Source organism: Carassius gibelio, chromosome B22 (genome assembly GCF_023724105.1).
Source record: "Carassius gibelio isolate Cgi1373 ecotype wild population from Czech Republic chromosome B22, carGib1.2-hapl.c, whole genome shotgun sequence".
Taxonomy (NCBI): domain Eukaryota; kingdom Metazoa; phylum Chordata; class Actinopteri; order Cypriniformes; family Cyprinidae; genus Carassius; species Carassius gibelio.
Window position 1 is genome coordinate 3,045,544 of NC_068417.1, and position 26,599 is coordinate 3,072,142.

General features: G+C 35.2%; 2 protein-coding genes and 1 long non-coding RNA gene across 3 annotated transcripts in view; 1 reads left to right on the forward strand and 2 right to left on the reverse strand.

Annotated features, from left to right (window-relative positions):
• Window positions 1–26,599, reverse strand: part of LOC127987559 (uncharacterized) — a 1,718,354-nt gene that overhangs the window by 1,036,025 nt on the left and 655,730 nt on the right. The gene's annotated exons all lie outside the window — the stretch shown is intronic.
• LOC127987654 (uncharacterized) overlaps window positions 1–26,599 on the forward strand; it is a 193,763-nt gene that overhangs the window by 936 nt on the left and 166,228 nt on the right. The gene's annotated exons all lie outside the window — the stretch shown is intronic.
• The window catches only part of LOC127987568 (NLR family CARD domain-containing protein 3-like), a 70,129-nt gene continuing 68,380 nt past the window's right edge, over window positions 24,851–26,599 (reverse strand). The window contains exon 11 of the mRNA XM_052589938.1: window positions 24,851–26,005. Within this exon, the coding sequence (XP_052445898.1) occupies window positions 25,930–26,005 (76 nt within the window). The 3' untranslated portion in view covers window positions 24,851–25,929. The remainder of the gene's footprint in view (window positions 26,006–26,599) is intronic.

Sequence of the window (26,599 nt, forward strand, 5' to 3'; positions counted from 1 at the left end):
CACTTAATATTTTATAAATGTATCTACACCAACACACCAATTTCACATCTCTGACCCATTCCTTGTGACACAGCACCAGTTTACAGACAGTTGGCTGGAGCTTAACATTGATTCATGTTTATATTAACCAAATTCAGACCTGAGTATCTGTAGTGTCTGTGAATTTCTCAGCAGACTGGAGATTTCTGTCACTCCAGAGTCTCCTAGTTTATTCTCACTCAGATCCAGCTCTGTCAGAATTGAAGCGTTTGAATTTAGAGCTGCAGCCAGAACATGACAACCTCCTTCTGTGATACAGTTGTTCTTCAGACTACATGAAGAGAAAACACTTCAGTTATAATCTTAATATTTACCAGTATGTTTTAGCTGACAAATACTGGTGATGATGATGATGGCAACTCATTCAGTCAGCAATCTCTTATACAAGACGCACAAAAAACACCCAGTAGCAATAATTTAAAAATGTCCTTGTAACATTGAAATAATGTCAATGTGTTGAGTGTACAGTGTTTATCCTGCAGTAGAGCAGCGATCTGATTCACTCGTGCAGAACATTGAGATCCAGTAATCTGTCTACTCTATCTAATCTACTCATCGTGCCTAGATCTAGACTTAAAAAAAAAACATTTAAACACTGTCATTTGCATTCAGAAACAGCTCCAATAAACCATATATGGTGACAACACTTCCCTTTATAAATCATGTGAATGTGTAATGTCCTCACCCTAAATAATGGAAAAAGAAAGCAGTACCGACTGAGAAGACATTCTGTGGTCTCACTAAACAGATCAGTGCGCTCTTTTTAAACATGTTTTCTGCACAGAGCATGGTTTGCAGAATTCTCCAGCAAAGCAAGATCAGTCATGACACTAAAGCTACATTTCAAATGACTTCCCAGCTGCATGCAAAAAAAGGCTTATCTTATTATTTTTGTCTTGTTTTTACTTTAAATCATCAAGATGCATTTACTATACAAGCAAAAATATATTTAGTCTTATTTCCTGGGGAGATAAACAAGACTAAATATCTCATCTAACTTGAACTATTAATTTATAAATGTAGTATTTGCAATTAAAGGACACAGGAAACAGACAGTAGCACTTTCTTTTTGTAGTATTGCCATTTCTAGCACTAGATTCTCTGCTTAAGCATGCTCAGAGTTGTGCTTATATTTACACACATTCCTATGTTAAAGTACAAGACGGAAGATCCCTAACTTTGCATGAGACTGTTCCTCCGCACTCGTTACACACACATCTGTGCATATGCACTGTTGGTAAATGAGGGCCCTGAAATGTGGAGTTTATGCTGAAATTAAAGCCTGCAAATTGTCCAAATTTAAATGAACAAAACACTAATGATTGTCACAAAACTTACCTCAGTATCTCTAATTTGCAGTTTATATTCTCCAGGCCAGTGCAGAGTAGCTTCACTCCTGAATCCTGCAGATTATTATCGTTCATGTTCAGCTCTTTCAGATTGGTATCTGATCCAAGAACTGAAGCCAGAGCTGGACAGCTTTTGTCTGTTAAGCCACAATCATTTAGCCTACAAGTGAAATAAATCAAATCACAGAGTTAGATACATGTAATACATTCGTTAAATACAAAAATAAATTTATACCAATACACTGCATATATATTAGAATTGTATTGATTGAAATTGATTCAAATAAAACTTAATAAAATATGTAAATGTATAACAGGTTTATATCATTAATGGCAATGGGTTATACATTTAAAAGTGCTGCTCTATTATCTGGATGAGTGTCTTGAGGTGGAGAATCTGGAGGATAATCATTTATGCATTGAGGTTTTGCAAGAGTACATCTGCTTTATAGCAGACGTTGTAGAAGTTGAACTCAATATTGGAGTATAAACAACTAAGGAACAATGTGTTTTATAATAACATGTCAGCTTGTTTTGCTGAAAAGAGATATTTTTACATAAAACCCATGTAAATCTAATAAAACAGCATTGCACTTTAATTACAAAGGAAAAAAAAGTTCAAGAAATTGTTTTGACTTGACCCTAAAAGATATATATACTTATAACAAGGGGTGGGGGGAAAAAACAATACGGTATAGTATCGCAATGTTTTCCGCAGCAATACGGATCTTTTAGTATACCATTTGGTAGAATTATAAAATCAATTTATTGGCAATCAACTAGTGCAAATTGTAATGAAGCAGAGATCAGTTAGTTCCTCACTTTCTGCGCTGAAGCGGAGATCGTTTGCCATCTTAAGTTAAAGTTAACCTGCCTAGCATTTTCAACTCGTACATTACACGTCACACCCTGATGTCACATGTCTTTACGGGACCTTTAGGGGTTGTGTGTGAATGCACGCACATATTCCAGGTAATCACTGGTAGTGTGAAAGTGCAAAATCTAGCGACCCGGAAACAATTGCCGGGAAACATTAGCCGTGTATTTGCCGGAATCACAGTGTTAAAGTGGCTAAAGGCTAATCATGCTGTCAAATCAGCATCTTGATATGCCACACCTGTTAGGTGGATGGATTATTTCAGCAAATAGAAAGACAAGTGCTCACTAACACAGATTAAAACAGATTTGTGAACAATATTTGAGAGAAATAGGTCTTTTGTGTACATAGAAAAAGTCTTAGATCTCTGAATTCAACTCATGAAAAATTGGGGTGAAAACAAGTGTTGGATTTATAATTTTGTTCAGTTTAGGTATGCACCTACATCTGCAAATTATTGAAGAGAAAAATGGCAAAAAATCTTGCTCCTGTTTGCAGTAGCGATACTGTGCTGTAACATGGTATATCTGTACGCTGTGATCTGATAATAACTTTGTAGGATATAAAGTATCGCTGTGATCTGATAATAACTTTGTAGGATATAATTATTTAGATAGTCCAAAAAAAACCTAATTAATAAATCCAACAACTTATAACTGATTCTGTTACATTGAAGTGGATAAAAAAGTATTTATTGATATTTAATATTAAGGTAACAGTTTACAATAAGGTTCAATTAATGTTTAACACAAACAAACAATGAACAATACATTACAGTATTTATTTGTCTTTCTTAAATTTAGTTAATGAGAATACAGTTCATTGTTAGTTCATGTTTATTAAGAGTGCATTAACTGTTAACTAGCACAACTGTTGATTGTAATAATGAATTAGTAAATGTTGAAATTAATATGTAAGGGTTATTTCAGGCAAAAATGTAAATTATAAAATTATAAAATAACAAAAATTACGACTTCACACTGTACGTCAACAGTCACAGCAGTCGCGCTCACAATAGACCCCGAAGAGATGACGATGCTGAATAAAGTCATAATTTTTTTTTATTTTTGGACCAAAACCTGTTTTCGATGCTTCAACAAATTTTAACTGACCCTCTGATGTAACATGGACTTTGATGATGTTTTATTACCTTTCTGGACATGGGCGGTATATCGTATTTATACATTTTCAATGGAGGTAATTTCTCATTTTTGGCTGAAATAAACCTTGAACTAAGATTAATACATTCTTAGATTGCAAACTAAACTATGTAACCTTGTGAACCTTATTGTAATGTAACCAGTATTAACATAAATTCTGTCGACGTTTATTGTGCTGTTTTCAGGAAAAGTGTGGTTATTTTATTAGTTTGTGTTTTTTTTTAAATTCAGTATCATTAAAATTGAGTTAAATTTAAAAAGTCTTACAAAATAAATGTATATTATTTCATAAATTAATAAATAATCATTACAAAGCATTTTTGGTTTTCAGCCAAGTGCATCCAGAATTTTTGGTTTCTGTTTCAGCCCAGAATTTTCATTTCGGTGCATCCCTAGATATAAGATTGCATGTTTAATTTAAATTTAACAGTAATTTACTTTCAAGAACTGACATATCACAATATAATCTCAGAATATCTCAATATATTGACACAAGTATCGTGATAATATCGTATCGTGAGGCCTCTGGTGATTCCCACCCCTACTTATAACTGGTGTATGGTTAATTATCACTATAAATCGTGGTGTCCAAGCCTGCTATGTATCAATGTAGATTCATGTAATTTTAAGATGAGAACAAAACACGACAAAATATATTAAATAACTTACAGAGCTCTTTTGCAGGTTTTGATTACTGCTGATAATCTAATGAGACACTCGTCTGATTTCTTGAATTTCTGAAGCTCAAACTCCTCCAGCTCCTCCTCTGATGTCAACAACACAAAGACCAAAGCAGACCACTGGGCAGGTGAAAGATCAGCAGATGAGAGACTTCCTTTGCTAAGGTGGGTCTGAATGTTTTTCACCAGAGTTTGGTCGTTCAGTTCATTCAGACAGTAGAACAGATTGATGGATCTCTCTGGAGACAGATTAGACTCTAATTTCTGCTTGATGTACTGAACTATTTCCTTTTTGCTCTGCTCATTTCTATTTTTCTGTGTCAACAGACCCTGTAAGAGTCTCTGATTGGACTGGAGTGACAAACCAAGGAGGAATCGAAGAAAAAGATCCAGGTGTCCATTATCACTCTCTAGTGCCTTGTCCACTGCAGTCTTGAGCAAATCAATCATGGTTTTACTTTTAGATTTCCATTTTGTAGACTCACGAACAAATATACTTTTCTTCTTTATGTCTAGAAACAGATGTGCATAAAGGGCTGCAATAAACTCTTGAATGCTCAAGTGAACAAAGCAGTACATGGTACCAAGAGTGATCCCTGTTTCCTCCTTAAAGATCTGGGTACACATGCCTGAGTACACTGATGCCTTATAGACGTCAATACCACAGGCTTCCAGATCTGTGTCATAGAAGATCACATTGTTTCTTTCCAGCTGATCAAATGCCAGTTTCCCCAGTGAAAAGATGGCATCTTTATCCCAGGAAACATCTGGTGTATGTTCTCCATCATACTTTCGTCTGCTCTGCTGGATCTGAAATCTGAGGAAGTGTGTGTACATTTGTGTCAGAGTCTTAGGAGTGTCTTCATTATTTGACTCCTGCTGTGTTTTGTAGACATCATCAGCCTGATTGTTTTTCACAACATTATTTCTTTTCTCCTCTAAAATGTTCTGGAGAACAGTGGCTGAAATCCAGCAGAAGACTGGGATGTGGCACATTATAAAGAGACTCTTTGATTGTTTAACATGATCAATGATTTCTTTGGCCTGATTCTCATCCCTGAATCTTTTTCTGAAGTACTCCTCCTTTTGTGCATCATTGAATCCTCGTATCTCTGTCAGCCGGTCGATACAGTCAGGAGGAATCTTACTGGCAGCTGCTGGTCTGCTGGTGATCCAGATGAGAGCAGAAGGAAGCAGATTTCCCTTGATGAGGTTCGTCAGGAGAACATCCAGAGAGACTGGTGATGAAACATCAGACCACGTCTCATTATCCTTAAAGTTTACAGGAAGACGACATTCATCCAATCCATCAAGAATGAACAAGACTTTGAATTGATTTCTTCTTGTAAGGTTCAGTCCTTCTGTCTCTGGGAAAAACTGAGTAATAAGGTCCATCAAACTTAGTTTTTCTTTCTCCTTTAAGTTCATCTCTCTAAATGGAAGAGGAAATATGAAGCTGATATCTTGATTTTCTTTTCCTTCGGCCCAATCCAGAACAAACTTCTGCACAGAGACTGATTTTCCGATGCCAGCAACTCCTTTTGTCAGTACAGTTCTGATCTGCTTGTCTTGTTCAGGTGTTTCAAACAAATGTTTGCACTCAACCTGTATCTCCTGTGATTCATGACGTCTGGAAGCAACTTCAATCTGTCTCACCTCATGTTCAGTATTGACCTGTTCACTACAACCCTGAGTGATATAGAGATCTGTGTAGATGTTCTTCAGAAGTGTAGAGTCACCTTGCTTTGCAATTCCTTCAGACACACATTGATACTTCTTCTTTAGGCTACACTTTAGCTGATGAATGAAGAACAGCTCATCTAAACAGAAACAAATACAGATATTGTTTAGTCTTATTTTCTCTCTACATATCAGTGATGGGCGGGTTGATCCAACATGAGAGGGTGCCTGCGGTTACGAGTCATCCAAAAATATTTGTAATGATATTCGGGTCGTTTGAAATAAAAGTGCCAATTAAACCTTTTTAATTAATATAGTACTAGACACAATTTTGAAATACATAGGCCTATACTTCATTGGGTGAATAACTGGTGAAGATGAAGCACGAGCTCAGTCTGCAGGTAGAGGTGGAAGCGGCACGAGAAAAGGTGAAGACGCTGTTTTTGGTAAAACATGATTTTGACGACTTCATTAAGTTTTGTTTTATAGAAAACTCTTTTTAACCCTTTGGAGTCGATTAACGCGTATACGCGTTATGAGTCATTTTCTCCTGATAACCCCGAAAAGAACTTAAATTACACTTTCAGTTTTAATCGTACAGATAAGAGCAATACATCAATCGAATCTGTAAAGGGTCTACTTTTTTTGAATACAGACATAATAACAACAGAACTTTGTGCACTTATAAAATAAAGATAACAAAGAAGGAGTGCTGTCTGCAGCCTTTGTCTGCACTGATCTTCATTTACAAACAAGTCATTAAAATGAACTGTAACTCCGTGAATACTCAACGAAGAGACATGAGAGAGATATCTATAGAAAGCTTGACATGTCTGCTTTTAAACTAAACAAGTGCTGCCGAAAACAAATATTCTGTGATAAAGTAATCCATATGAAAACAATGCGATGTCTGTTTTTCACGTCTCCCTTCATTATATTTAATGTGACCACGCCCCCGCGCTGAACGCGCTATTCAGATTCAAACTGAAGCGCGCGGCTTGAATACGCCCACACAGAAGAAAAAGCAGCCAGACTGTTCTTCAAGTTATTTTATTTTACTGTTTGCTTCGCGATGAGAGGAATAAGACATAATTAGCCCCGAAAAGATATGATGTGGTTGAGGATTTGAGATTTGGATTTCCTCAGAAAAAAGAACGAAGCTCTTTATTCAGCAGAGATCATAAACATGAGTAAGTCTCTTTTTATTTATATACTTGTACTAGTTTTCACATAACGTGTAAACATTTTACTAGTTAGACTTTTTCCAAATACTTTTTCCAAACTATAATTCGACTAAATGTATAATCAAGTGAAACATTATGAAGTTTCAGTAACAATATACAATACTATACCATTCAAAAGCTTGATGTAAATAATATAAATGTAACAAATAGATAACTGTAACAAATGTAATAATGCTGTTCTTTCAATTTATTCCCCCTAATAAACCTGAAAAAATGTTCTCAGCTCTTTTCAACATTATTAATAATAATAATAATAATAACAATAATAATAATAACAATAATGGGGTTTTTTTTGTAGAAAATCAGATTAAGATAAAGATTTTCGTTTTTTTTCTGTCTGAAAATATTAAACAAAAATAAATAGGCTACTCTCTGATTATGCAATCCATTTGAAATGTGCATTTCTCTCTGGCATGGCGAGTCTGCATCGTCAACTTCATCTTTGCAGCAACACAGAAAACACCAGTTTATTACTAAACAATTAAATGTCTCCTTGCATTTTTGAACCAGCAGGCCATTCTGGGTTGAGCGAGACCCCACGGAATGAGCGAGCAGAGCGTAATATATGGAGAAATGCACTCTCCGCTCACAAGCTCTGATCGGAACAAACCAGAGCCTCACTATCTGCGGAACAGAAACATCAAAACAGACATAGCCAGACTAGACTATTTTAGAACAAAATATGAGCTTATTGACGATTTTTTTTTTTATATAATTCTTGACGAAAAGTGAATATATTAAGGATTTTTTGTGTGTTTGTTTTTTTAGTTTTCTTTCTTTCTTTTTTTGCCTAGTTCCTGTGTCTATGGCCCAATGACGATATGATGAGCATTTACTAAATTAAAAAATGCGGGTCAGGAAGCGGGTCGGGTACAATATTTTCTTTTCCTTTTTTTTGCGGTCTGAGTTGCGGTCGGGTTAGTTGAAAATGTCAGTCGGGTGCGGGTTATTAATACATTGACCCGCGCATCACTGCTACATATATATAGGCGACAATCTTACAGATGATTATGAGTCTCTTACCTTCTAGAGTATCAGCAGCTTCATCTTGCTTCATCTCTCTCAGGAAGTGGAGCGTGAGATCAAGAGCTGCTTCTTTCATACTGCATCTGTTCTCATTAAAGTCCTTCACAAAGTATTGCAAGTTCTCTTTTTGTAATATTTTCTTAAACTTTTCCAGTTCTTGCTTTAGAAATTTTATTATTTTGCTCTCAAGATCCTACAAAGACAGAGAAGAATGAATGAGAGAAAAAAAAAATCATTTATAATTGGTCAAACTTATTTATTCAATTAAAAATATTCATCAAAAATCAAGGTGAGACAAACATTAATTTGCTGTAAATACAAATAAAAATTGGTTCTAATTCTTATTTTATGGGTTCTTAAGAAAAAAATTAGAAATAAAAGTTGTCACTCTTATTCTATTACATATGTTTATTATAACAATTAAATATTCTTGAAAATGTCTGTTATTACCTGGAAGATCTGCAGGAGACTGTCTGTAAAATTCTTGTGTTTTCTGTGAGACTGTAAATCTGGATCTAATGTTTCATACTGAAGACTGATCGTAAATAGAATAAATGAAATACTGCATTTTTAGAAAAAATAAAAATAAACGATAAATTTATGAACAAGTAGTTTTCTGATAATTATTCACTGACACATGTTCTGACAGTCTATGTTTAATGAAAAATAAGAAACCGATCAAATACCGTTTGGTTCGTGTTGTTTCTTCACTGAAGTCTGGCATGTCACCATGCTTTGACCGGTCACTCTTCACATGTGACACATGTGAGTCTGATCTTACACTAATGACACAAAGAGAGAAGAGAAACTTTTCTACAGGAGCTTCATCTGTGTTTTATATTGACACACATTCTCTCTCGTCCTTCACAGAAACATCTGCAGAGTTTTAAAGACAGCAGTCATTCTAGAGATTTTATTTTTCATTTTCTTTTTTGACTACAATAGAAAGCAGAAATGTGAGTGCTACACAGTTCTGACTCTATTTTAAAAGTTTATCACTTAGTTTATACAGGTTTATTACTGTATCCTTTTGACCCCGAGTTCAAGTCTGAGATGAATGTTTTACAGAGATAAGCTTTTATTTTGCAACTCTCTAACCTTTCAGATACAAACTCAAAGTTATAATTTTTCTTCTTTACTGTAACAACTTTAAGTCCTGAAGTGTCAACATAAAATACAGTAATAGGTGTGGTTTATTGTATTTAATGTACAGTGTATTTAGCTGTGTGTATCTGATGTTGTACACAGGAAGCTGGGAGAGAATGCACTGCAGCTTCATAAAGCGTGCTGTACACAAGCTAACCTTTGGGTCGTACATAGCAAACCTCTGAAAGTGCAGCAGTGTTTAAAATGCTTCTCTGAAAACAGACTCAGTCTTACCTCTGTTTCTGTGAGAGACTCATCTTTCCTCTCTTCTCTGACAGACTGCAGATGAACAGCTCAACAATGAGATCTTTGTGTCTCTGAAGACGATCAGATGCTCATCATGACCTGGACGTGACAATCAGATCAAGATCATGAGAGTTCAGAGGAGCAAATGATGGAGAAAATAACTAGAGCTAAATCTTTGACTTTTGAAAAATAAAATATGCTACAAATATACTGCCATGGAATAATCTCTTCAGATCACTCACAACACACTTCTTTATTTACAGGAACATTACTATCGGAGCATTAAGAAAAAAAAAAAAAAGAGATTAATTTTGCTCGTGTTTATCGTCTCTCTATCCGGAAGAACAGGTTTGATTTGAATACTTTCGGTTTCGCGACTTAAACTGGAAGAAGGAGAAATAAAATAACACGTTTAGAATTATTCTGACTGCTACATTTTGTAAAGACTTGTAAAAAATTTAACACGTTTTAACACGTCTTTAATCGGTTTGTTTTATTAATATCTCTCTGTTTCTCGGTGGTTTGTTATTCGGTGACATACAGGTATAAGTTATAACTGAACAAATCCCGCTTCCTCCAGCTCTGAAACGCGTTCATCATTCTCCTAAATAAGTGTAATGGTGAAAGTATTCAGACTTACTTGCAGTAGTTCAGACGATCTTGTGCTGCAGGAACAGAATCCAGAAGTCTTTCACACACTTCCGGTTTGTGATCGCTGTTAAACACCTGTGCGATCTTCACGATTGATGTTTGTCACCTGACACGACTTCATCTTGGAGAAAATCAAAGTCCAGTTAACAACAGATCTCGTGCATCAGCGCCACCAACTGGACAGGAATGTGAAGCACAAACACACCTGCTTTCTCCTTCTTCTTCCTTCTAACAGCAGATCCCAAACTAAAACAGTGCACTAGCGCCACCTGCTGTTTCTTCACATTCTCCCTCTCAATCTGCTCCATTCACCTCCTTCTGATACATTTGACTACTCTGAAGGGTTAATGAATAATGACAAATCATATCAAATAATCCAAGAAAAACATATCAGTCTGAAAGGTAATGATTATATGCTATATAACAGAATCATATACAGTCCTGTTTTTATTTGAAGAAACGTAATTACATTTATTTCATTACAGCAATAGTCTATGAATTCAGATTGAAGGATTTCATTCAGTTATTCTGTAGGTTATGATGAATAATTAAGATATATGAAATTCATTGAATTAGTTTAGAACTCAATTAATTATAATGAACTTTCAGTTTCTACATACAAATAGAAAATGTCCAGTTATTTTCATCTTATTATCTGAATTTATCATCTCTGGTTGCTGTGATGTAGATATATGTGCTTTTAGACAGAGACATTGCTGGATCTGATGAAGAGAAACCCCAGGAACACAGAAGAAAGATCTTGTTTGAGACTCGAATCTCAATCATTAGACTGTAAAAAGTGTGAGAGATGAGAGAGATCGACCTTTATCTGTTCTCACATGGACAGATATTCAATGAGTACGGCAGAAATTTAGGCAGTACCTCACCATTGTGAAGCAGAGTATTACAGTTTGACCCAAACATGATTGTCCCGTGACGTGACAGCATTGGCTAGAGTAATTAGTTCATTCACAACCTTCCTTACAAATGGGTGCATAGTATTTATTATTATTTTTTATTATAAATATTATTTACTCTTACAGTTACATGATGCATTTCTGGTTGAAAAAATTGTTGTCATGGTGGTACTTTTCTATAACACTGAATGTGGTAATAAAGAGTTGCTTATGCTTTAAATGTTGTCCATATGATGGCAAAATCACTTTGATAAAGAAGAGAATTTTTTCTGTTTGTTTTTATTTAGTTTTATATATCACATAGTTATATCCCGCTACATTACCACTAACGTTATACTTCCACTAAACAGTATCTCTGTTTACCCAGACACAATTATATCAGTTCTGACAACTACAGAAATGTGAAGTGTCCATTGAATAGCTGTAACTATGATCCTAAAGAGTTGTTGTGTAAGCGTTTTGTTACACAGCATGAATTATCACACCCCTCTGAAACTCAATTTAGAAATGAATCTTTATATCTAGGACATGTTTTATATGTTCAGATGTGGTCAGGTGTACTCATTTATACTACTTACTTTAAAATGTTTCTAATGTTTAGAAGAAAGTTAGATGATTCAAATGACTTTATAATTGTTTAATATCTAATGTTAATCAGTTTAAGCACATTTTGTCCCTCTATTCTGCAGCAAATTCTGAAAAGGCATCTTTCGGAGGACGTACTCCGTTCGAGCGCCTCTTTCTCTTGTGCACATCGACACAAATCACAGATTGATAAGGTATTTTAACATATACATAACATATATGCATTTAAAACAAGAAAAGCATTTTGACTACCTTTTCACTTTTGGCTTGTATTTTATAATTGAAAACAAAAAACTAAAACAATTTAGGTTAAAAAAGCAAAGCACAAACACATGTTCTTTAAACATATGTAAAGTTGGAGGAGATGGATCTAGATCAGGGGTAGAGACAGGGAGGACATCTCGTCTTTGTTATTCTGTCATCACACTGCTGTTCATGTAATAAGTGGATTCCTAACTATTTAACCGCTATACCCTCAGGACATCGAAGAGCCAGATCTAGACTGGGACGTAGCAGCTACTTCCGATGTCTGTGAAGATATTGAAGCTGTTGTTCCAGAATCTGAATGTGCTTTGAGTGCAGATGGATTGAGGACTCTTGAACATCTGCTGAATTCAACTGCTCCTAATATCTCTGTCAAACAACTGAACTTGCTTTGTCTTGAGTTTGTTTCATCAAATATGAATTAAACAAACAAACAAACAAACACAAAGCATAAAGACTGAACAGCATAATGAATTTATTTTGCTTTGAAGCTTACTGTGTATTGATGTACAGTTTTTTCACATCTGAATATAGTTTGGAACAATTTGGAAGCCATCTTGGCTGCTTTTGTTGTAATACATGTCAATAATAAATAAAATTAAAAATAAATCAGTCAAATATCCAAAATCTACTGCACTGTTATTCTTTTAACATTATTAACGGCATAACAGAGGGTCCACAGTATAGAGATTAAACTACAGTAAGAATCGATCTCATGAAGGACCAAAGTCTCTGCGATTGCTCTCCGCCGGCTCATAATGCTGAGCAACTCTGTGTTTGTCTCTCGCTGCTGTGTAGGTTACAGTACAGGAACATGCATTTACTAGAGACAAGCAGAAACTATGCTGACCACATCGAAGCTGACAGTCAGGATCACTCTGGCGCAGATCTGCCTCTCATGATGCTCAGCTCTGAACGATTTAAAAATGACATGCAAAAAAAAAAAAAAAAATTGTGTGCATGATTTACTTATTCATTCCCTCATTGTACTAAAATGTGAAGACAGTTACTATTTTGTTCCCTCAATTTGCTAATTCATTATCTCAATTTCTAAATTGTGTGCACAATTTGTGTTTTGTGTTTGTACAGTAAACAGGTGTGTGTGTGTGTGTGTGTGTGTGTGTGTGTGTGTGTGTGCTGGGACCTGGACTAATAATGAGGTCCAAGTTCAATAATACGCTAAAAGTTCAAATTGATTAACTAACTAATTGATAACTAACAATAGTGAAAGATGTGGATGTTGTGCTTCCATCAATAATCACATCTCTGCATTCCCCCAAACTGATTTGCAGAAATTAAAGTCCCACTCGGTGTGAGCTGAAGTGATTGTGACTAGACGGCAGAGAATTCGACTTGGTCTTAAAGGGGTGATATGATGCAATTTCAACTTTTCTTTTTCTCTGGAGTGTTACAAGGTGTTTGTGAATAGATAAGATCCCTAAAGCTGCAAAGACTATAAGCGTGAAACACAAGTTTGTTCATAAAGCCCTTAAATGGAGACGGTTTGGGTGTGTTTTATGCAAATAGCTTTGTGGACGTTTATTTAGAAGACTCAGAATCCAGTAACATTAGAAGGAGGTCAGGGTCTGTCCAAATACCTACACTTGCAGACTTGAGAGTGTGTGCACATGACTGGAAGTGATAACTTTCTGCTCATGAGATGTTTGTTTTCTCAGGCAGGTTTGTGAGCGGACGCCGTCGCCTCGGGAGGGTCGTGCTGGACCCATGTTGCTGGCTGAATTCTGTCACGGGGCGATAGAGACCGCCGAAGAAAGAACAGGGTCTGGGCCCAAATGCAGCTTAGAAAACTCTTTTAAATGAGGGACTACATTTGTAGCATGGACACACATTTTTAAGACGTGTTTTTGTTTTAAAACTGATTTTAAGCCATTGAAACACAAACACCAGAGCTGTATGTGCCGTCTCTGTTTCTGTGTGAGAGGAGGTGCGTTGTTTGTTTGATAATTTATTGTCTTTGAATGATTTCATAAACACACACATACGTGAATGTCATTGTCTTGACTGTCGTGTATGTTACATGCAGTTTGAAGCTGAATGGAGGATGACAGATAGACGCAGTGGAGAGAAGAGTTTACATCAACTTAAATATTCACCTGTATCTCACATTAAACCATGGACCGTCTTTTAAATGTGTTAGGTGTGTAAAAATACTTCAACTGACAATAAAGATCATTCTGACGTTATACTGCTCTGAGCACTATTGACATTTTTATGGTCTCTGAATAAATGTTTTTAAATATATATGTTTATTGCTTTTTGATTTGGTTCATGAAAATCTTTTTATGAAAACTGTCACAAATGTAATTGTGACTCACCAGAGACAGTAAGACTGAATCTGTATGTGGTCAATCTTCTCCCTCTGATGGTCACTTGATAAAGTCCAGAGTCTGTGTTTCTGGTGTTTGTGATGATCAGATCCAGTCTGATGATCCAGCTTCAGTCTGTCTCTGAATCTCTCATCAAGAACATCACATGTGGAGAATCTTCCAGTGTCTTTATCAGTTTCAGCTATACGAGTCTCTGAGTGTCCACATGTCCAGAATACCTCATCATTTGTCTGTAGTTCAGTGTTAGTCTGTAGAGAGACTGAATCTCCCTCCATCACAGACACTGACTTCACTTCATCTGAATCAGAAACACAACCAGAAGCAAACTGTGTCAAACATCTTGAGCGGTTTGAGTCCACAGATATGAAGAGACAAACTGGATCAGTAATGAGAGATGAGACAGATGAGCTGATGTGAGGCTGCTCTGTAGTAAAGTGAAGTCAAACTCTCCTGTCAGCTAAATAACCCTCGATTTATTCAGCATTGATGCACAAGATCATCAGCTCTTCTGAGCTTCCTGGAGATCAATGCTGTCATGTTCAACAGAAATAAGCTGAGCCAAATATAGATGTTAAAAATGTGTTAAAGCAGTGTTTGATCCTGAGATCCTGAGAGTCTTTGACTCTGGTTTCTCCTGTAACTGTCTTCAGTCGGTTTGTTCTTCGTGTCTGATCAAATAGTTTCTCCTCTCAGACTGATTTCACAGATTCTCCAACTGCTTTATGGATCCAGAACAGATCACTTGTTGTAACTGTGTGCTCTCTCATATTTTCATATGGCATTTTGTGTGGAGTGGAAGTAAAAATGTTTAGTTCATATAAGCAGAAGAAAAAAAGTAAGACTTTAAACTACTAAAAGATACACTGACCACATTCATCTAATAATATAAATGCTGATGTCGAAGCTGTTTGTCAAGACAACAGATCAAACCACATTAGATATAAATATATCCCAACACAAAAGCTTCTTTGATCACGATAGATTTAGTGAATTACATGCATTTATCAGTGTTATACGACCTGATTCAGCATGTGATGGACACACACACAAAGATGGACACACTCCAGACTTAATCATCAGTACGGGTCTAAACATTTCATCCATTGTTATTAAAGACATAGCACTATCTGATCACTTCTGTATTTTCTTTGATATATTGATCTCTGCTAGCACTGAATCTAGATCTGTCTCTGTCAGAAGGAGATGCATTAACGAGAACACAAGTGAACTATTTATGGAGGATATATCTTTAACACCAAGCATTTCTGCAGACTCTGTTGATATTCTCCTTGATTCCTTCAACTCAAAAGTTAAGAATGTTATTGATGATATTGCTCCAATAATAGTCAGTAAGAAAACAAACAGACAGAAATCAGTTTGGAGAAGATCAACAGCAGTTCAGACGATGAAAAGACAATGCAGAAAAGCCGAGCGGATGTGGAGGAAGACACAACTTGAAATTCACTATATATTGTTATTGTGTGAACATGTGTGTGCTCTCGTCTGTGTGTTGAAACTACACTGGGCTTCATAAATATCTTTCTCTTCAGACATTTCCCCACTACAAACACCAGCACATCCTAAAGTATCTCATTGGCATCACACCACAAGGATCTCTCTCTTTCATGTGAGGAGGTCGTGTCAGTGACAAACATGTGGCTGAGAATAATGGCCTTCTTAATAAACTATTACCTGGAGACTTGGTGTTGGCAGATGGTGGATGTGACAGAGACAGTGTTGGACTCGTGTGTGCAGAAGTGAAAATACCTGCATTCACCAGAGGACGCAGCTGGATGCAGAAGATGTGGAGGAAACACGGCAGATAGATCACCTCAGGGTTCATGTGAAGAGGGGGATATACACGTGTATGTATGTGCATTTATATACATATACAGAAATGTACCTTAAATAAACTACTCTTATTTTGGATGCTATTAATTGTTTTCACAGCCTTACATTAAATGTTGCCTATGCATGAACAGCATTATCATTGTTATGCATATTGCATACCACCTGTTACAACAATAAATGGCGAAATTGATCAATTCTGTATCTCATTATTTGTGCATCACATTGAGGTAAATGTGTACAGTTTACAGTAAGCTATATAAAACCAGTAAAGGGGCAGTGTAACAAATAAAAGGTAATTAGATAAACAACTATCAAGACCACAGGTAAGACAATAAGTAAAATATTAAATAGAAAAACACTTATTTAATTTATACATTTAGTGCACTTGTAGTGCTAATACAACAGGAGTAACTTGTAACAACAGTGTAACCTTCAAGTATCAAGAACATAGATAATGCAATAAGTGAAGAAAAAAACGGTAAATGGAAAGACAATTATTAAAACTAATTAATTCAAGACCTTTGAGCGAACAACCATTTTCTGCTCATTGACACAGAAAATCTGAAGATCCTGCACTCATCCATATTTGTAAATTGCAGGTGGACCTCGAGAGATTTCACATTTTTTAACTGCATCTCAGTATGACACAGCAGTTGCTCTGCATCTGACCACAAAGCACTCCAGTGGGTGGAGAAAACTAAAACACCTCCACCCTGGTCAAAAAGACACAGCAGCACCTTTACTTCTTACGGAGCCTTAAACTGCTCAATGGATCACTGACACCCAGTTAACTTCCATCGAGAACATTTATCAGAAGCGCTGTCTGGGCAGGGCAAGAAACATGATCAAGGATGCCTCTCATCTTCACTATGAACTCTTCATCCTCCTTCCATCCGGCAGGAGTTACAGGAGACTACGCTCTCGCACTAGTAGACTCAGGAAGAGCTTCTTCCCCGAGACTGTGACACTTCTGAACTCCACAACACCAATCTAACCTGCTCCTGCTCTTTTACTGCACTCCTCACAGTACTTCTGTACAAAGCACAGTAAACTATTTCTATAAAAATATCATTGCATTACTGTTATTTTGCATAGAATACATTGTTTAACAATACGTTTGCACACTCAATCCAACTGTATTTATTACCACAGCTCTCACGTTCCTGCTGTTCATTATGTGTATATAATCCTACATTGCTCTGTTCATAATGTGTATATAATCCTACACAATATATATAATATATATAATATAATCCCACAGTTACTTTGACAATGCAGTCTCTTCATTACCATAATAAAATACATAAACACTGCGCAGTTTAAATATATAGTAAAATCTGTGCCATTAAGTGTTATCACTGTACCAATGTTGGTTTCAGTTTCGTTTTGTTTTAAATTAATTTGTTTTGGCTCGTCGTCTGTATTGCTATAGCTTCTTATATTCTTAATTCTTGTTCTTTTCTAAATACTGTTAATTGAAAGGATTGTTGTGGAGTGAGGGAACTAAAATAGCCTAGCTATGTAAACTGTAATCCGGTACTGATTCCAAATTACATGACACAAATTATAGTTAGTAACATAATCCATTACATTACACATTTTAGATAATCTAATCAGACTACTTTAGATTACTTTTGACCTAACTTGATTTAAATAGGATAATATTCTACCATATTGACATAAAAAATATAAAGAGTAATATATACATATATATATATATATAATTTCACAAAGCTTGTCAGAACATTCTGTTTTTGCTTCACATTGGGTTATTATTAAATCAAATTATGTGTATGATTATTATTATATAACTAAATGATCTGAAATCATATAAATTATATGTATATTAATTATATAACAAATTAAATAACTCTAATAACAGATTTAGGTTAAATAAATATGTCAGTCTTTATTTTTTTTTCTTTTTAGGAAAAAAATCAAAGAAAAAAAAACTAATTCTGTTTCTAATATTCTGTATGTTGCTCAAAAACAAAATATATATTTTGTCAAGTTTTATTTATTTTTTTTTTATTTTTTTATTTTTACCTATTCTTTTAAAAATAACACATTTTTTAAAACAAAAAATACGAGTTCACATATCGTACCTAAACACGCATGGATATCCATATACAGCTATGATTCGAGATTCCCAAACTGACTCAAATGATTTGCGAACCCGCTTTGAACTCCCGAAACGACTCAAATGATTCACGAAACCGCTCCGAACTCCCGAACTGATTCAAATGATTCACGAAACCGCTACAAACTACCGAACTGATTCAAATGATTCGCGATCCCGCTACGAACACCCGAACTGATTCAAATGATTCGCGATCCCCAAACTGACTCAAATGATTCGCGAACTCGCTCCGAACTCCCGAACTGACTCAAATGATTCGCGATCCCGCTATGAACACCCGAACTGATTCAAATGATTCGCGATCTCCAAACTGACTCAAATGATTCGCGATCCCGCTTTGAACTCCCGAACTGACTCAAATGATCCGCGAAAATCTATGTCTTTTTTATTATTATTTATCTTCTCTTTCATTAATATACAGACAGATAAATATATACGGGGAAAAAACACAATTAAAAGATGCCAAATAAGCAATTTAAGAAGTGAATGAATAAACATAGAAATATCATTTAACAAATTTGCAAGGTACAAATAAAGCACCACTGAATTGAGTTGAACTGAATGTGTTTTAGTTTTGTGTTTTATATGAAACATGGTTTATCACAGACTAATGAAGAAATGCTGTTGTGATAGTTTCATCTTGTAATGTCACAATAACTGTTAACCGTGTTGTTTTCTGATCTTGACAGCAATAAAATGATCTTAATGTGTCAATGAACAGATCTAAAGTCATCACACACACACACACACACACACACACACAGCACTTTTCTCCTTTCTTTCCGGCTGTCAAGATTCCTCCCTGGTTTTCTTTCTGGTTGAAATCATCATCTCAGTCCCAGTCTCTTCTCCATTGACAGCATGAACAATGCATTCAGCCTCTCCTGGGTCCTGCTGTTTCTCAGAGAAGTCTTCATTATTTTCAAGCTTGAGAAGCAGCTCTCAGATCACTTCTGCTGTGGTCATGGGTGTGCTGATGAGGATCTTGTTCAAGATTGTTCTCCATAAACAGCTGGAGAAGGTCCACAGCAGCACGAGAGCTTCTGAACTCTTCCTTGCAGTAGATGAGACTAAGCTCTGTCTTCAGCTTACTCTCACTGAGCTCTGGATAGACCTTCAAAGTCCTGCTCAGTGCATCTTCAGGAAACACCATTGTGTCCTGTTCAAACCTGTCTGCTTGAAGCACAGTGACACTAACAAGGTGTTTGTGAAGGAGAACTGGTCCATGTGTGTGAGAGTATGGTATCACAGACCTAGAGACTGAAGGAGGAAAACAAACATGATGTAGTGATCACAATATCTCAATTTCAGCTGAAACAATTAAACATGACCAGTTTTAAGTTATAAAGGGATGGATCCATAATTTCTCAGAAATTCATACACATGGACAAGACATTCTGAGTAAATAAGTCAAGTTTGATGAATTTCTGCTGCTCAGGGAGCTAACAGAGATGAAGGCTGTAATACTAATGTTGTCCACTAGAGGAAATCACACAACAAACTCTTTTAGATCTCAATTTAAAGACTGTGGAAATGGTAAATAGTTCACTTGTAGTAAAAAATGCATAGAAATATTTATTTCCCAAAATGTAATATATTACAATCTCAAAAAATACATACTGTCATTAATATTTTTATATCCTAATGATATTGAAAACTTATGTCACCAACTATGACTGAATATATGGCCAACTAAAGGAAAGTGAATATAAAATGTGAATAATTTTAATGTATTAAATGGAATAATATTTCTAAAACTAGACACCTAAAGATTCTTAGAAAAGAGACATGGCCTTTAGAAGTATATAACTGTATCATCTACAAAAGCAACTGTGCTTGGACCTTTATTATTGACACTTCTGGCTATATTGTAAAAAATAAAAAATAAAAAATAAAAAAATAAAAAAATAAAAAAATAAAAAAATAAATATATATATATATATATATATATATATATAAATATATATATATATATATATATATATATATATATATATATATATATATATATATATATATATATATATATATATATATATTTATTTGCAACTAATGTAGCTGTATTGTTTGATGGGTAATTGTAAATGTCTTCTCATGTCTTTGATGACTTTATGATATGTCTTCTTCAATATTTCAGTAACTGTAAGATATAATCCTCCCATTAATCCCACACACATCTATCACAGCGTGTCTACAGATATAAATAAGTTACATTTACCTTGTTTTTGATCTTCTGTGTGTCCTGCTGGAACTGCTGGATGCTGCTCTTAATGTGAACTGAATCTGTGTCCTTCTTCAGGAGTTTTATGCTCTTTTTTTCTTCATCTGAACACCTTGTGAAGGGTATTGTTGCAAAGATAAACCCGAGTTTTCTTTCATTTGGAGATATTTGTCTGCTTCCACATTGATCAGAAGCTGTCAGTCAAATGACAATCTGCTGACAGAGTCTGAACACAGCATTAGATGAACCTTTCAGTAAACGAGCGTGTGCTACAATCACGAGTCACTCTATAAGATCAGATTTCAGCACTTGACAAAACGGACAGCGACTCTAAGCAGCTCTTAAAGCACAGATACTGAGATTGTATTCAGTGCAATTCTTAGAAACACACGTGAATCAATAACAAACGATCGTAAAATGACTCTCAGAAAACGCTCTTAAACTCTCAGATCAATTGTTGTCTGGAAACCCGGCCACTAATGAAGCATCTGATAGCAGGTTTATAATAAACGGGATTTAACTCATCATGTATCCCTTATTTTATTAATACAGCATAACGTTAATATTAGGATTTACACAGTGTTCGAATTGTGTCAAAGCTCTTGTCTAGTCTTTTTTCAGCCTTCTGATAAGTGGGCAACACCTCTTTCTCTTTCTGCTGTTGAATATCTGTTGCCTTGTGATTTAAGCTGTCTCTGTGTTTGTAGATTTTCTTTCTCATGGCCCTGACATCTTTTGCTGTGACCTCTCCAGAAGCCCACTCCTCTGCCACCTGTACTCCCTGTTGGACTCCAAAAAGGCGCTTGGCATATTTGCAGAATGTGCATCCTACGTTATTTCCATGTAAGTATAGCCAAGGGGAGTACTGCTGTGTCCATGCCTCAAGCTGTTGCTTGCTGAAGTGTATTACCCTGTCTGTACTAGTAAGCAGGGACAAAGCTGTGCTCATGGACTGGGCTGGATGTGAACAGTTTGTTGTGGATGTGCTGACTAATGTTGTCCTGGATTGGAGCTGGTCTGTCTGGTCTGCTCTGATTGGGGCTGGTCTGTCTGTATTGGGGTTTGTCCTGGATTGGGGCAGGTCTGTTAGTTTTTCTTGTAGCCTGGGTGATAAATGTAAGTGCTGTGCTGTTTGAGTGTCCTGGTTAAGCGTTTTACCGATGAGGCTCCTCTTAGGCTGTATGCTACACGAAATAAATATTACACACCAATCTGATGTTTCAAAGTGTTTTCCTTACATATTTTTTTCTGATTAAGTGTCTTAAGCCTGGGACACACCAAGTCACTTTTAAAGAGCAGAAATTAAAATAAAAATCCAGAAGAATCTTGAAAATATAATAATAATAATAATAATAATAATAATAATAATGATAATAATAATAATAATAATAATAATAAACAGGCTTACCCTTCAAAAAAGTCAGTGATGGCTCTTCTCTTCTTTCCCTTGTCCATATCTCAAAATAATGTAAGATGTAAGTTGTAATATTATATTTGTTGTCGTTACTGCGAATATATTTAACCCTCTCAGGCTCAAATTAAGTTTTAGTAACTTAGTAACTTTAGTAACCTTAAGTAAAGTTTTTAGTACTCCAGATACATAAAATATGTATCTGGAGTAATAAGGTTTTTATTTACTTTACTGTTGCAAATCTGCAACGCCTGCCTTGAGAGGGTTAAAAAAAGCACTATATGATTATCATGCTACTTATTAAGGTTATTATTAATGGTGATAAACTTTGAACAGTGCACATGTAGGCATTTTATTTCATTTAACTAATTTATCTTGAATGTAGTTACACAACCCTTTCATATTTTCAAGCGGAAGTTGTCATAGTTGGATAAACTTCTATAGTGGTGAATGAGAGACTACATTAAATATATGTTTTGTCACAATAGTGTTTCTACAAGAGGGAAAAAATAGAAAGAATTTGATACGATTACGATGCTGATGACCATTAATCAATTTCAATCTCTTGATTCACTATCAATTCACATGAATAGGCCTACTGTACTTTTCTTGGGTTAAATTCAGTATTTTTATTGCATTAATATTCCTTTGTGTGCTTATATTAGTATCTTTTTAAAATTTATAATTTGAACCTAAATATTTATTCAAATTCAAAACCTAAAAATAAGTAAGCAGTTATGACCTGCAATACTCTTTTGAGCAACTAGACTACCGTATTTTCCGGACTATAAGTTTTTTCATAGTTATATCATAGTGGCTGGTCCTGGCACTTATAGTCAGGTGCGACTTATTTATCAAAATTAATTTGACATGAACCAAGAGAAATGAACTAAGAGAAAACATTACCGTCTCCAGCCGCCAGATGGCGCTCTACGCTGCTCAGTTCTCCTGTAGTCTACACTGAAGTCATAGAGCGCCCTCTCGCGGCTGTAGACAGCAATGTTTTCTCTTGGTTCTTGGTTCTAAATAAATGCGATTTATAGTCCAGTGCGATTTACCGTATATGTTTTTTTCCTCATAATGACGTATTTTTGGACTCATAGTCCGAAAAATACGGTACATAGATGTATATTTATTAGAGTGGGTAAACAAATGCCACAAAATGACTTTAATTGGCCTCTTTGCATTGAATTTAAAACCCTTTTCTCCATTTAACCTTAAATACTACGCTAATTTTATTAGGCTATACATAATAACGGAAAATAGGATACAATTCATAACAAAGACGGTTGATCTGCATGTTTGTCTTCGGTGTAATTATCAATGCATGTGTGTCTCACGCACAATTTGTGAGAATTAGCAACCCTGCTTTGTCATCTTTGATACAAAAAAGGCCTTCACCTGATTAACATTTTCATAAGTAATAATGTCCTTAATTAAATTAACACTGTTTATGAGCAGTTATGGCTATAGATTTAAAATTATTTGTTTAATTTAGAACGGATGCAACGTTAGCTTTTTTCTCAGAATTACGTTAGATGGCTAATTACAACTAACAATCCGATAGTGAGCTAGCATCATAAGATAAAAAAACAACAACTATTGACAGACCAAGATTATAATAAAAGTGACTATCCGATTCTAGGATCAACACTTATTCAGTAGCAGTAAATTAGGTGTACTAAACAATCATAAAACAAAATAAATATTATCTTACCGTCACCATGAGGTAAAATAATGAGGAAGGATCACTCTGTCAGCCAATCACACAGCGACGTCGCTCCCGCAGTCTGTAAATTCCTTCAGAAAACAGCGTGTGGCGCACTTGAGCGTATTTTCAGACGCACATCTAATTTGAAGGAGCTTTTTATGGGAGCGGCAGCGCAATACTTTGATTAAAAAATAAATAAATAGGGCTATGTCAAATATTGTTTCTATTTTAGTTTTAATGAAAAACCAGGGGATCCCCCCAAAGTCATTTTTTTTCAGCCCCCCCTCAATTCGAACACTGGACTTATATCTATCTGCACAGAATCCCCTGAATGCAGAAGTGAACATGTCTGTGTGTCTCTGAATGAACTCCGTTTGTAGAAGCGATCTTCAACACAACAACGAGCAGAAACACAACAACTAAACTCTAAACATTCACAGCGTTTTATTATAATAGTGTCCTCATTATAATGTTATGCACTGTAAAACCGAACAGTGAAATTAATCAAATGTAATTAGTTAATTGCACTCAAATAATAATGAAAGTTCATTGGACTTAATTTAAATAAGTTCTGTAAGCTCAAAATTGTTGTAGTAAGGTGACCTCAAAATTATTGCGTTTTCAAGTTCCCAGCATGCTTTGCATCAGAAAACAAGGAAAATAAATGTAGAAATTAAGTGTTATTTTGTGTGTTTTTACACAAGATTAACATAGAGGGACTTAAATTAGTACTTAAATGTTGTGTTATGTCAGAACTTACAAAGGTTTCTATTATGTTGTTTTTGTAGTGTTACCGTTGTGGTGAAGAGTAGAGCCTGTGGTTAGGTTTAGGATGGACAACAATAGACTATATTTGAGGGTATTTCCCACATTATATGAGATGAAAAATAGAGAAAATTTAGAGTGAAGTACTCTCTAATTATAAGTTGAGAAATATCAATATTTACTATAAGATAACTGAAATAATGTAAGGCAACTGGAAATGTAATTTCTAATTTAATGTAAACTTAAGAGTTCTGTGAACTTATTAGGGTTTACAGTGATATGGTAACAGACACTTAAAAATATATATTTTATTGAACTAAAAAATATTAAGTTAATTTGACTTAAAAAAATTGTTGAAACATTACATCGAAAATTTTGAGTTAAGTGAACTTGTGGGGTTTCACAGTCCCAGTCATAGTTGTTTGTCCTGCTCGCTATCTGAAAAAAAAAAAAATCATACTAATATGCCGATTTGCTGCTCAAGCATCAAAGTTCATTAAGTTTATGATGGAGGACAGACAATGACATCAAGAGACGCATTAGCAAGAGCAGAAACAGCTTTATAACACTGAACAATATGTGGAGGTCCAACACTAGAATGACTCTGTATCAGAGCTGTGTCCTTTCCACCTTACTTTACAGATCTGAATGTTAGAGAACGACAGAAGCACTTTACCTAACTATCAACTTTCCACATGATGAACCTCCAGAATCCTTTAGATCTTCTGCTCCAAAACATCTCTGACCAACAACTACTCATGCGGCGCAATTAAGAAAGTACAGCACCTTTAGAAATATATTAACTGAGAAAAATACAAATAAAATAAAGAAATACCTGCTGTACATATAATGGGAACATTTCTGTTATTATGCATTAGCTATTTATGCTTTATGTTTCATGTCTACAAGTTAGCCTATATTTAAAACAGTTTAATAATACTTAAAACAGACAAGTCAACTTTTCACTTGTTTTTAACTGTATGTGACATTTTATTTACAAGAAAATATAAAAGTGTTAAAAAGAGTAAATGTTTTTGAGTATTTAGAGGAGAGTAAAAGACACAAATGCTGTTAACTTGTGAAAATGTTTAGTTGATTTGATGAAGGAGAGACTCCATCCACAGAACAAAGACTATATACTGGATACATGTACATTAACAACACACACACAACTAAATATAACGTAAAATATAATAACAATGTGTAGAAAACATGAGATAAGTTTCAAACATTTTAGATTTGCTTCATATCTTTTGACACATTTAAGAGCTGCACTTGACAATCACATTTAAACATCTGAATCATTATGAATGAGTTTAATAGAAATATTATTAAAGTGAAGAGCCAGACAGACTCATCTGAGCTTCTTCCTCCTCTGTTCCAGCTTTACATTAAACACAATGATCATCTGCTTGAATACTAAAGCAACATTAATCAGTCAATATCATGTTTCTAACACACATGCTGCATTATTTGATTGTAAAGTCTGAGTCTCTTCACCTGTATGGATCACATTTACACATTTATCACACATTTATTTCTCCTCATAGACACAGTAGTGAAGCTCTTCTGTGGATCTTCAGCTGATGTTTACTGCTCCTCTCAAGATCACTTCACTTTATGAGATACTGCATTTATCAGCTTCTGGTGATTTAACTCTATTGGGGTCTTCTGGTGATGGATCTGTATCTACTCTGTAAGGTTGAACAGAAGAGAAGATGATCAGAGTTCAGTGGAATAAAATACAAATTAGTTAAAACATTTCAATCACCATTTTTGTTGTTTTTAATTTTAGTAAAATATTGCATTAAAATCCTGTATAATTCAGAATAATTACTGACTATACCCGATTTTGAATATGTATTAACTCGTTTCATTCAAACACAACTGCTATTAGCTTGTGCCTCAGTTACTGACTGGATTTACCCTCAAACCAAACCGCAGGAGATTCCTGTTAATAGTAGACTTGAGGAGACATTGTTCAAAGTGTGTCTTGTTGTTCAAGTTGTTGCTAACTGAGCAGAAGTGTTTAGCTGAATCTAAATTGTGTCTAATTCTTCACTTGTGTGTCAAGAAAGCATATAATAAGTGTGATAATGCAGATGCAGCCGGATGTTATCACAGAATAAGTCTCTACAGGAGGACACAAGTCCTGATCACCCTGTCGGGTTTATTCTGTGATAACAAGTGGCTGGAGGTACATTATCTCTTACAGAAAGTAAGTGTAAAGTAATGTGACGTGTTGCTTGTCAAAGTAAAAACACACAAAGAGACAGAGACATTGATCA